This window comes from Theropithecus gelada, chromosome 1, assembly GCF_003255815.1.
Source record: "Theropithecus gelada isolate Dixy chromosome 1, Tgel_1.0, whole genome shotgun sequence".
In the NCBI taxonomy this organism is placed as follows: domain Eukaryota; kingdom Metazoa; phylum Chordata; class Mammalia; order Primates; family Cercopithecidae; genus Theropithecus; species Theropithecus gelada.
Genome location: NC_037668.1, coordinates 64,116,247 through 64,129,238, shown reverse-complemented (window position 1 = coordinate 64,129,238; position 12,992 = coordinate 64,116,247). Strand labels below are relative to the sequence as shown.

Below are 12,992 nucleotides of genomic sequence, written 5' to 3'. Positions count from 1 at the left end.
TCCCGTCTCTCAGAACTCATCGTTGCCAGATCTCGTTCAGTCACCACTTTGATCATGTCAGCTCAGCAAACTTTAACCCCCTAACTTCTACTACAGCCAGTCTAAATTATATTGTGTATCTCCCCAAAAACTTGATTCTGTTTTAAATAATTCAGCTTTTATTTTATATTCAGGAGGTACATGCACAGGTTTGTTACGTGGGCATATTGCATGATCCTGAGGTCTGGGGTCCAGCTGAGCCCATCAGTCAGGTAGTCAGCATAGTACCCAATAGTTAGTTTTTCAACCCTCGACCCCTTCCTCCCTCCCTCCCTCCCCATTCCTGCAGTCCCCAGTTTCTATGGTTGCCATCTTTATTTGCCATACTTACCCAACTTTATTACCTGCCATCCCCAACACAAACTATCCTCCGGCCATTCTCCTCTTTCTCCCAGAAAAATAACATACTCATTGCTGCCTCCAGGCCCTCACATGTACTGTTTCCCTCAACTGAAATGCCTTTCCTCTGCCCTCAGCCAGTTGAAATCCTGCAGCTGCCTCGAGGGCTATATAAGGCCACTTGTGCCACGAAGCCTGTCTTCACCACTTTGGTACTCACTGTTCCTCCCTTCTGATCTTTCGTGTATGCTCATACCACACCTATGTGGAGATGGCTTGTTGATATCCACATAGTTCATCATTTAAAATGATTCTTAGAAAGCTGTAGAACTTGGCCGGGTGCGGTGGCTCAAGCCTGTAATCCCAGCACTTTGGGAGGCCAAGACAGGCAGATCACAAGGTCAGGAGATCGAGACCATCCTGGCTAACACAGTGAAACCCCGTCTCTACCAAAAAATACAAAAAACTAGCCGGTTGAGGTGGCGGGCGCCTGTAGTCCCAGCTACTCGGGAGGCTGAGGCAGGAGAATGGCGTAAACCCAGGAGGCGGAGCTTGCAGTGAGCTGAGATCCGGCCACTGCACTCCAGCCTAGGCGACAGAGCGAGACTCCGTCTCAAAAAATAAAAAAATAAAAAAATAAAAGAAAGCTGTAGAACTCTATACTTGCCACTTGCACACATATTGCCTCATTTATTGCTCTCAGCACCTCTGCAACATTGGAAAATTAGAGAGTATTTTTTTACAGATGAGAAAACTCAGGTCCAAAAAAGTTAAGAAACTTGGCCAAGGTTATACAATAAGTTAGGAGGAAAGGAGTACTTAAATTTGCATTTTCTTTCTCCAGGTCCAGTGCTCACTTTGGGACTCCACTGCTGCCAATATTATTTCATATGTATCCCATTAACAATACACATCCAGTGACCAGAAATCCTGGTTTGCCCAGGAATGTGCTGGCTTACTCATGTTGTCCTGGCTTAATTATTAAAAGCACCCGCTTTGACTTTCAGAAGTGTCTTGGTTTGAGTGATAAGTGAGACGGTCACCCGAGCTGTATGGCAAGCCCAGAGTTGGTTTTCAGTAAATGCTTGACTGAATCACTGTTTGGAGATTCTCACACCTGATTTTGATATGATCCCATTTCTTTTGCTTGTGTGTGGGTTGGCAGCTCTATGACCTGATGACCATGGCTTTCAAATATCAAGTATTGCTGTGTCCCCGACCCAAGGATGTGCTGCTGGTCACTTTCAATCATTTAGATACCATCAAGGGATTCATCCAAGACTCTCCAACCATCCTGCAGCAAGTGGACGAGACTTTCCGGCAGCTGACAGAAGTAAGAGCACCATCAGTGTCTCGCCTCTCAGCCCTAGTACTTTTTCTCATCCCTCTGTTGAGCACAGGTAGATTATATGACAGACAGAACAGGATGAGGAATGGCAAAGCCTGCCACTCTCCCAGAACATTCTGAAAAGCTCTCTGTGTCCATTTTGGTAATATAATAGGGATCATCATCTTATGTCCTCTTACTGATGCCTTCACAATTGGAAAAGCAATCATACAGAGCATAGCCATTTCCTCCTCACTTTTCTGAAAGGGAGTTTGTAGTGGATGTTCTGCTAAATCTTGGGGAACAGCCTCTCCAGCCTTTCCAGGAGAATGGGAGAGAGGAAGCGTACCCTTGCTCAGGTGTGGGGTAACAGGCTTTGTCACCGTGGAGAGGGAGCACTGCTGGTCTCCCCGCTGCCCCTCCTGCCCAGCGGCCCAGTCCTCTCCTTACCTATCTGGCTCCCATCCCTGAGCACCCACCTGCCCTGCCTGTGCGTACTACTCATCCCTCTTTGAAAGTGAAGAGCTGCTTTCTGCTTGCCTTTGGCAGATATATGGTGGTCTCTCTGCAGGGGAGTTCCAGCTGATCCGGCAGACGCTCCTCATCTTCTTCCAAGACCTGCACATCCGAGTAAGTCAATGGGCAGCCCCGGGAAAACTCAGGAGCTGCTGTACCAGGGAAACAACGCTGGTAGTCATCAAGGCAGACAAGGGTGGAGATTTTGCCCAGTTAGTGATGTCCTCAGGGTTTGCCTCTCTAATGATAAAGATGTTGATAATACATCTCAGCAGTTTTTAAATGGACCAAGGAAGGCAGTGAGGCTGCCATTTTCTGATTATCTTGTGAGTTTCTTTGAAATATTGTTTCTTCTGTTAATTCTCCAGAGGAAATATGCTCTCAAGTCACCAGCCTGATCTCAACTGCAAAACCTTTTCTTGAGTTTTATCCTCCTTGACCTCTCCAGCATCTGACACTGTCAGGAGGCTGCCCCATGGAACTCTCACCCTTCCAGGTCTTTTATGGCTCTGTACCATCCTGGGCTTCCCTTCCCTTCCCTCTCCCATCTCAATGCCTTTTACTCCTTCCTCTCCCTCCACCTGTCTCCAAACCTTCCTCCTGTCTCTGGCCACCTCCTGCTAATTAGGCATCTCCTTCCTCACCCTTTGTCTACCAGCTCCTCTGCCTGTGACTCCTGAGTCTAACCTGTGCTCTACCCTGGCCCCACCCCTGCCCTCCAGACTCACATCTCCAGCACCTTGCTGGAGCTTCCCACCAGGATGCCCACCAGTGTCTACAACTTGATGTCTGTAGCTAAACTAATCTCCACAGTTCAGGGGCTGCCCTGACTTTCTCATTTCTTTTGAGGGCACCACCACCATTCTCCCACTCACTTGACTCAGAACCAGAATGTCACCTTTGATTCCCCTTCCCTGATCTTCCTCCAGTTGCTTCTAAGACCCATAGAGTCGGCTGGGCGCAGTGGCTCACGCCTGTAATCCCAGCATATTGGTAGGATGGGGCAGATCACCTGAGGTCAGGAGTTCGAGACCAGCCTGGCCAACATGGTAAAACCCCGTCTCTACTAAAAATACAAAAATGAGCCAGGCATGGTGGCAGGCTCCTGTAGTCCCAGCTACTCAGGAGGCTGAGGCAGGAGAATTACTTGAACCCAGGAGGCGGAGGTTGCAGTGAGCCAGGATCGCACCACTGCACTCCAGCTTGAGCAACAGAGGGAGAATCCGTCTCAAAAAAAAAAAAGACCCATAGAGTTGGCCTTGTCAATATTTACACCCTCTTTTCCTTTTTTTTGAGACAGTGTCTTACTATATTTCCCAGGCTGGTCTCTAACTCTGGGGCTCAAGTTATCCTCCTCCCTCAGTCTCTCAAAGTGCTAGGATTATAGGTATGAGCCACCGTGCCCTGGCACACCTTCCTCTCCATCCCTATTACCACCATCCTGGCTCAGATCGTCATACTCTTGTGGGCTATGCTTCCCAACTGGGCCACTCTCCTCCTGCCATGCCTACATAGCCAGGCAGTTCTACACCCTAACTTTTAAAAACACATTTTCTAGCCAGGCACAGTGGCTCACGCCTGTACTCCTAGCACTTTGGGAGGCCAAGGTGGATGGATCACTTGAGCCCAGGAGTTTGAAACCAGCCTGGGCAACCTGACAAACCCCATCTCTACCAAAAATACAAAATAAACTGGGCATGGTAGTGCGTGTCTGTATTCCCAGATATTTGGGAGGCTGAGGTGGGAGGATCCCTTGAGCCCAGGAGGTCAAGGCTGCACTGAGCCAAGATCATGCTACTAGGCTGGGCGCAGTGGCTCATGCCTGTAATCCCAGCACTTTGGGAGGCCGAGGTGGGTGGATCATGTGGTCAGGAGTTTGAGACCAGCCTGGCCAACACAGTGAAACCCCATCTCTACTAAAAATACAAAAATTAGCCAGGCGTCTGTAATCCCAGCTACTCGGGAGGCTAAGGCAGGAGAATCGCTTGAACCTGGGAGGCAGAGGTTGCAGTGAGCCAAGATCACACCACTGCACTCTAACCTGGGCGACACAGCAAGACTCCATCTCAAAAACAAAAAAAACATGGTACTGTGCTCCAGCCTGGGCTGAGACCCTGTCTAAAAAAAAAAGAAGAAGAAATAGAAATAAAATAAAAACACATTTCTGAAGCCTGGGCAACATGGTAAAACCCCGTCTACAAAAACAAAAATTAGCCAGGCATCGTGGTGCACGTCTATAGTCCCAGTTACTCAGGAGGCTGAAATGGGAGGACGGCTGCAGTGAGCCATGGTGGATCCATGATTCAGACCAGGTATCAGAGTGAGACCATGTTTCCAAAAAAAAAAAAAAAAATCTGAGCTTCTGAATTTTGATCTGTCTCTCTTGGACAGGGCTTTGTTTCTTGCCACAATTTAACCAACTGATGTGGGAAAGATGGTATGATATGGTAAAACAAGCCCAGGCTCTGGAGCCAGACGTGTTTCTCTCTTTTTTTTATTTTCTGAGACAGGTTATCATTTTGTCGCCCAGACTGGAATATGGTGGCACAATCATGGCTCACTGCAGCCTCAACCTCCTGGGCTCAAGTGACCTTCCACCTCAGCCACTTAGTCCTCTCAGTCCACCCAGTTACTCAACTGGGACTACAGGAGCATGCCACCACGCCTGGTTAATTTTTGTATTTTTTGTGGAGACAGAATCTTGCTATGTTGCCCAGGATGGTCCTGAACTCCTGGGCTGTAGTAATCTGCCTGCCTTGGCCTCTCAAATTGCTGGGATTACAAGTGTGAGCCGCTGCACCCAGCTTCACCTTTCTCTTTGAATCTCAACTCCAGAGCTGGGCACAGTGGTGAGTGCCTATAGTCCGAATTACTTGGGATATTGAGGCAGGAAGATCACTTGAGCCCAGGAGTTCAAGACCATCCTGGGCAATATAGTTAGACTCTGTCCTTAAAATAAAATGTTTTGTTTTTGATACAGAGTCTCACTCTGTCTGGAATGCAGTGGCACGATCTCGGCTCACTGCAACCTCCACCTCCCGGGTTCAAGCTATTCTCCTGCCTCAGCCTCCCAGGCAGCTGAGATTACAGGCGCCTGCCACCATGCCCAGCTAATTTTTGTATTTTTAGTAGAGCTGGGATTTCACCATGTTAGCCAGGCTAGTCTCAAACTCCTGACCTCAGGTGATCTGCCCGCCTCAGCCTCCCAAAGTGCTGGGATTACAGGCGTGAGCCACCATGCCCGGCCATAATAATAAAAAAAAAAATGTTTAATTAAGAAAATGAATCCCAACTATAGGACTAGCCCCATGACCTTGGGCAAATAACTTCTCTTAAGTCTTAGTTTCTTCATCTGAAAAATGAAAATTATAATACCTAATTTTGTTGGGAGGATTAACTGAAACAGCATATGTAACATACATGTATTTGTTTGTACATACATAGAGAGAGTGCTTCTGGAAGCATACGCAAGAAACTGGTCACAGAGTTGCCTTCCGGGAGTGGGGAACTATATGGAGGACAGGAGAAGGAGAGAGACTGACTTTCCCTTATGTATACCCTTTTGAGACTTTTGAGTTTTGTACCTGGGCAAAATAAAATTTTAAAAAAGGGGAAGAAATTCATTATATTTGGTGCCTTATTGTATTTCCCTTCCATGGACAAAGGAAGATAAATAGATTTCAATTCTGATGCCAAATTTTTCTTTTTGTTGTTGTTGTTGTTGTTTGGTTTTTTTTGTTTTTTGTCTTTTGAGATGGAGTCTCGCTTTGTCACCCAGGCTGGAGTGCAGTGGCACCATTTTGGCTCACTGCAACGTTCACCTCCCTGGTTCAAGCAATTCCCCTGCCTCAGCCTCCTGAGTAGCTGGGATTACAGGTGCCTGTCACCACATCTGGCTAATTTTTTTGTATTTTTAGTAGAGACGGGGTTTCACCATGTTGGCCAGACTGGTCTCGAACTCCTGACCTCAGGCAATCCACCCGCCTCAGCCTCCCAAAGTGCTGGGATTACAGGCGTGAGCCACAGCGCCCAGCCTTATTTTTAACTCTCATGAAGAATTGTTATGGATGAAGCAATAATAACATCAATATAAATTAAGATCTCTGTCACTGATTAAAATAAAAAATATGAAAGTACAGATAAGATTAAGTTTTTCATTAAATTTAAAATAACAATTTTGAAATATTAAAAATTTTGTGTCATATTGTTATCAGGGCTGCATATTTGGGTATTGTTTTATGGATTGGTAGTAACATAAAGAGCCATATTGATTTCCCAGTTCCCACAAGATAAAATTCATTATAATGAAAAGGCTTTCAGCCGGGCGCAGCGGCTCACACCTGTAATCACAGCACTTTGGGAGGCTGAGGCAGGCGGATCACAAGGTCAAGAGATCAAGACCATCCTGGCCAACATGGTGAAACCCCGTCTCTACTGAAAATACAAAAATTAGCTGGGCGTGGTGGTGTACGCCTGTAGTCCCAACTACTTGGGAGGCTGAGGCAGGAGAACCTCTTGAACCCAGGAGGCGGAGGTTGCAGTGAGCCGAGATCACACCACTGCACTCCAGCCTGGGCGAAAGAGTGAGACGCCGTCTCAAAAAAAAAAAAAAAAAAAGAGAAAAGCCTTTCCTGGTCAGGTGCAGTGGCTCACACCTGCAATCCTAGCACTTTAGGAAGCCCAGGCAGGCCAACTACTTGAGCCCAGGAGTTTGAGACCATCCTGGGTAACATGGTAAAACCCCGTCTCTACAAAAAATTTGCCGAGCATGGTGGCACACACCTGTAGTCTCAGCTACTCAGGAGGCTGAGGTGGGAGGATCACCTGAACCTGGGACGTCGAGGTTGCAGTGAGCTGTGATTGCACCACTGCATTCCATCCTGGGGAACACAGCAAGACTCCATCTCAAAAAAAAAAAAAAAAAAAAAAAAAGGCTTTTCTAATAATAACTCTGTATTAGAATTATTAAAATTTATTTATTTGTTTATTGAGATGGAGTTTTGCTCTGTTGCCCAGGCTGGAGTGCAGTGGCATGATCTCGGCTCACTGCAGCCTCCACCTCCTGGGTTCAAGCAATTCTCCTGCCTCAGCCTCCTGAGTAGCTGCGATTACAGGCACACACCACAATGCCCGGCTAATTTTTTGTATTTTTAGTAGAGACAGGGTTTCACCATGTTGGCCAGGCTGGTCTTGAACTCCTGACCTCAAGTGATCCGCCTGCCTCGGCCTCCCAAAGTGCTGGGATTACAGGCGTGAGCTACCACACCCAGCCTAAGATGCTTATTCTTGATTATATCACTAATATAAACTTTAGAATATTAGAGTTGAAGAGATCTTCAAGCTCATCTCTTATTTTACAGATAGGGAAGCCAAGACCCAGTAAAACTGATTAACTGCTACAATCTTTATGAGATTTAATCTGTGAGTGACCGAAACCTCTATACAGAGTACACAAACCCAGGAGAAGGAATAAGTGTAACGTGTTTTCAGTCACATAAAAGACCCTCAAACTTAAATGCCAGCTGGATCCCCCTGCCCCAGCCCAATCCTTCTTTCTAGTCCAGCATGTGGATAAGGCTCGGGCTCCAAAGTCAGAATCACAGGAGTTTGAATCCTCAGCTCTGCCCCTTACCAGCTGGCTGACCTTGAGGAGGCGTCTTAACCTCTGAGCTGCCTCATCTAGAAAGTGGCCATATGGGCCGGGCGCGGTGGCTCAAGCCTGTAATCCCAGCACTTTGGGAGGCCGAGACGGGTGGATCACAAGGTCAGGAGATCGAGACCATCCTGGCTAACACGGTGAAACCCCGTCTCTACTAAAAAATACAAAAAACTAGCCGGGCGAAGTGGCGGGCGCCTGTGGTCCCAGCTACTCGGGAGGCTGAGGCAGGAGAATGGCGTAAACCCGGGAGGCGGAGCTTGCAGTGAGCTGAGATCCGGCCACCGCACTCCAGCCTGGGCGACAGAGCCAGACTCAGTCTCAAAAAAAAAAAAAAAAAAAAAGAAAGAAAGTGGCCATATGAGGTTCTTACAGCTCAAGGCCTGCAGCTGCATGGAAAGTAAGCAGGGAACCAAGGAATAGGGGTGGAATTTGGAGTCACCCTTGGTTTTGAATCCTGGCCCTGCCTCTTACTGCTCTCTTTGGGCAAGTCACTTCACTCTCTACTTTAGCTTTCTCGTCTGTAAAATGGGAGTAATATGACTCACCTGGAAGGTTTGCTGCGCTGCTCAAAAGTAGTTCTGTTTGTAGCTGAGCATGGTGGCTCATGCCTGTAATCCCAGCACTATGGGAGGCCGAGGCAGGCAGATCACTTGAGCTCAGGAGTTTGAGCCTGGCCAACATGGCGAAACCCCATCTCTACAAAAAAATATAAAAATTAGCCTGGCAGGCCGGGCGCAGTGGCTCACGCCTGTAATCCTAGCACTTTGGGAGGCCAAGGTGGGCGGATCACGAGGTCAGGAGATCGAGACCATCCTGGCTAACATGGTGAAACCCCGTCTCCACTAAAAATACAAAAAAATTAGCCAGGCGTGGTGGTGGGCGCCTGTAGTCCCAGCTACTCTGGAGGCTGAGGCAGGAGAATGGCATGAACCTGGGAGGCAGAGCTTGCAGTGAGCCGAGGTCACACCACTGCACTCCAGCCTGGGTGAGACTCTATCTCAAAAAAAAAAAGAAAAAATTCGCTGGGCACCGTGGCTCACACCTATGGTCCCAGCTACTTGGGGGGCTAAGACAGGAGGATCACGTGAGCTGGGGGGCTGAGGTGGCAGGGAGGCAAGATCGTACCACTGCAGTCCGGCCTGGGTGACAAAGTAGTCCCTGTCTCAAAAAAAAAAATAGTTCTGTTTGTTAAAATACAATTAACTCTGCAAGTGTAATTTTTTTCTCCCCCTCTTTTTTTTTTTTTTGAGATGGAGTCTCACTTTGTTGCCCAGGCTGGAGTGCAATGGCACGATCTTGGCTCACTGCAACCTCCACTTTCCAGGTTCAAGTGGTTCCCCTGCCTCAGCCTCCGAAGTAGCTGGGACTACAGGCAGGCACCCGCCACCACACCCAGCTAATTTTTTGTATTTTTAGTAGAGACGGGGTTTCACCGTGTTAGCCAGGATGGTCTCAATCTCCCAACCTCATGATCCGCCTGCCTCAGCCTCTCAAAGTGCTGGGATTACAGGAGTGAGCCACTGCACCCAGCCTCTCCCTTCTTATTGTTATAAACTCATAGGTAATGTCCCCAAACCATTACACACTTTTCACCCTCAGAATATTGATGTCTATGAAAATATACCAAGAAAAATGACAATAAATGTATTTTTTTTCCAGGTATCCATGTTTCTAAAGGACAAAGTTCAGAATAATAATGGTCGCTTCGTGTTGCCGGTGTCCGGGCCTGTTCCCTGGGGAACTGAAGTTCCCGGACTCATCAGGTGAATTCCCAACAATGGTCAGAGCTATGTTTGGGGTGCTAGGAAATGCACATGGGCTGCAGACAGAACGCCGCACTGCTGAGCCGCTCGTGGTCTGCCCAGCCCTTCTCTCTCTTTTTGTTTGAGACAGAGTTTCGCTGTTGTTGCCCAGGCTGGAGTGCAATGGCGCCATCTCAGCTCACTGCAACCTCCGCCTCCTGGGTTCAAGTGATACTCCTGCCTCAGCCTCCCGAGTAGCTGCTGGGATTATAGACATGCGCCAGCACGCCTGGCTAATTTTGTATTTTTAGTAGAGATGGGGTTTCTGCACATTGGTCAGTCTGGTCTCGAACTCCTGACCTCGGTTGATCCACCCGCCTCAGCCTCCCAAAATTACAGGTGTGAGCCACCACGCCCGGCCTCCAGCCCTTCTCTTTCTTTAGTAAAATAGCTATTGAAAAAGTCAGGTTCTAATCCCCGCCTTGTCGCTTAGCGGAGGGACTTGAGGCAAGTTACCCAGTTCCCCAAGACTGATTTCCTCATCTGTTAAATGGTTACTGTGTGGATGAATAAGATAACAGTGATCTAACGTGCTTACAAAGCAATTGGCGTATACATATGCTCAATAAATATTATTATTGTATTATTATCATTATTATTATTACAACCAGCACCTTTATCTTGAAGGAGAGTATGTATTCCTTTTTGTTCTGTAGTACAAAGAATAAAGAAGCCTCCAGGACTACCTAAGCTTGGAGAGCATTCCATCATGTCATACTTTGTATTGTAGAATGTTCAACAACAAAGGTGAAGAAGTGAAGAGGATAGAATTCAAGCATGGTGGAAACTATGTCCCTGCACCCAAAGAAGGTTCTTTTGAACTTTATGGAGACCGAGTCCTGAAACTGGGAACTAACATGTAAGCAAATTCTTCTCTGAGTGAATTCAAGTCCAAGGGAGGTCACTTCATTAAAAAACGCAGCCTGACTTCTGTTACGAAAATCCCTGCCGACAACAGGAGTAACTTCCTCTTAGGTACACTGCATACAGAGGCCGGACATTTCAAAGGGCACCCAAGAACGCCAAACATAAGGCAACTCAGCAGAATGAAAAGATACATGATGTTCCATAGCCATGGAAGAGAACTAGCCAAAATCTGTGTTGCAGTGGAAATCCAGAAAGACTTATCCTTTCTGTAAAGCTGCATGTCTTTTCAGTGATGCATGTTACTCTTCACAAGAGGAGGCATTGCCACCCAGTCTCCCCGGGTGTTTTTCTTTTTTTTTTTTTTTTTTTGAGACGGAGTCTCGCTGTGCCGCCCAGGCTGGAGTGCAGTGGCCGGATCTCAGCTCACTGCAAGCTCCGCCTCCCGGGTTCACACCATTCTCCTGCCTCAGCCTCCCGAGTAGCTGGGACTACAGGCGCCCGCCACCTCGCCCGGCTAGTTTTCTGTATTTTCTAGTAGAGGCGGGGTTTCACCGTGTCGGCCAGGATGGTCTCGATCTCCTGACCTCGTGATCCGCCCGTCTCGGCCTCCCAAAGTGCTGGGATTACAGGCTTGAGCCACCGCGCCCGGCCTCCCCGGGTGTTTTTCTTTGGGAAGAAGTGAAATGTGAGGGGTTATCACTCACTCAGTTGCATTCTGTACCCACAGCACCTTTCTGGAGGCTATTTAATGTCTCAGAATAAAAGCTACAAACTATGCTTACAAGTTAGAGGGAGGTCCGGGGAAAGGGGCTGGATAATGTCACCATTTTCTGTTGACACACCAGGTACAGCGTGAATCGGCCTGTGGAAACCCATATGTCTGGATCATCAAAGAACTTAGCCTCACGGACCCAGGTGAGCTTCTGCCTTCCTTGCCTACTCTCACAGCTTCTCTCTAGATACAGAAGTCTACATAAAGAGAGGTGGGATCGCTTTAGATTTTGGATCTAGCCAACATTTCCCTTGTTTTCAATCTTCTCCCTTCCACCTTATGAGTACACAGGTTTTAATTGTAGCTTTTCATGGAGACTTCCAGTGATCTCACTAATTAGGTAATTTTAGGCTTGGCTCAGCCACCATAATTAAGAGGAACCACCCACCAGGACATATGCAATAGCAGAGTACCAGTGCCATTAGGTCCATGATTGCTGACGTCAGCACTCGTGTGTATTCTGATCATTAAAACATTTCTTTTTAACGTTTCCCCCTACAGCACCACAGTAGCTAAGTCAGAGTCGGGGGTTTTAGTTTCTCTGAATTCCATCCTTACAAGTTTTCACTGAACTAGCTCCCACCTAGCTGTAAGAGAGATCACAGAATATTAAATTATTCAGCAAACATTTATTAAACTGCTTCTATGGGCTGGGGACCCAGGGACACGAAGCTGACGTAGATGTGGTCCCATCCTGAAGGGGCCTCTGGTACCCTGGGAAAGACAGCGAAACAAACAACTAAAATGAGGTGGAGGAAGGGCTGGCTGGGGATCCTGAACAAAGTGCTGTAACAGAGGAACTCACGTCTGTCCAGTGGACAGAGATCACAGGGATCAAGAAGGCGTTTCAGAGGCAGGGATATTGAAGTGGGGCTGTAGAGTAGGTAAACTATGAAACAGCAGAGAGGGAGAAATGAGCACACAGACCAAGGTGACAGAGGAGCAAGAGTGTTCCCGGGAGGAGGATGGCAGCGTCTCCCATGAGGCTTACGTAATGGATCACAGCATCATGGAGGCTTGCTGGCAGAGACTCACCTGGACAGGGACACTGAGGCCTGACCAGGAAGGGGCGTAAACTATTTGGGCTTTGTTCTTTCGAAAGGAAGCAGAGGGGTTTGTTTCAAGCCAGGGAGAAATGAGACGAAAACTGCATTTAGTTAACTAGTGGCGGAGTGAGGGGAGAGGCAGAACAGGGGAGGCTAGGCTAGAAGGAAGAGGGGTGCAGGATGAGGCAGGGTAAGAACTGAGAGAGGAGGGAATGGACTCGCGGGTGTGTTCCCGGCCATCACCACCTGAGGGCAGTGTGGCAGCGCCTCTGGAAGGAGACTGGACTGAGGCGACTTGTAAATACTGAGGAAACCCGATTGACAGAAAAGGAAGCCATACACTTCTTCAAGGAGGAAGGTAGTGAGAGGAGAAATGTGGATCCCTGGGGCTTCCACTTATGCGGACAGTATGAAAATCTCTGGTTTGCAAAGTTGCCACATTCCCTCTGCTTCTGATGTGATTGTTTTTCTTTTGGTTAAGCCTGCTTTCTACACTTTATCTGGACCTAGAAATAATTTAAATAGCAATTGTTTCACCTTATTTTATAATACCTACCTGTGTCTCTGAGGTTTTAGCAGGAAATGTGATTGCCTTCCTGTGGCTAAAAATCATGCAATTGTTTCT

The 12,992-nt window shown here is 47.6% G+C and overlaps 1 protein-coding gene across 2 annotated transcripts in view; it reads left to right on the top strand.

The window, feature by feature from the left end:
* OSCP1 (organic solute carrier partner 1) overlaps positions 1–12,992 on the top strand; it is a 31,419-nt gene that overhangs the window by 15,476 nt on the left and 2,951 nt on the right. For both annotated transcript variants that reach the window (XM_025379781.1, XM_025379771.1), the window contains 5 exons: positions 1,544–1,711; positions 2,255–2,335; positions 9,540–9,643; positions 10,413–10,541; positions 11,395–11,464. In XM_025379781.1, the coding sequence (XP_025235566.1) occupies positions 1,544–1,711; positions 2,255–2,335; positions 9,540–9,643; positions 10,413–10,541; positions 11,395–11,464 (552 nt within the window). The remainder of the gene's footprint in view (positions 1–1,543; positions 1,712–2,254; positions 2,336–9,539; positions 9,644–10,412; positions 10,542–11,394; positions 11,465–12,992) is intronic.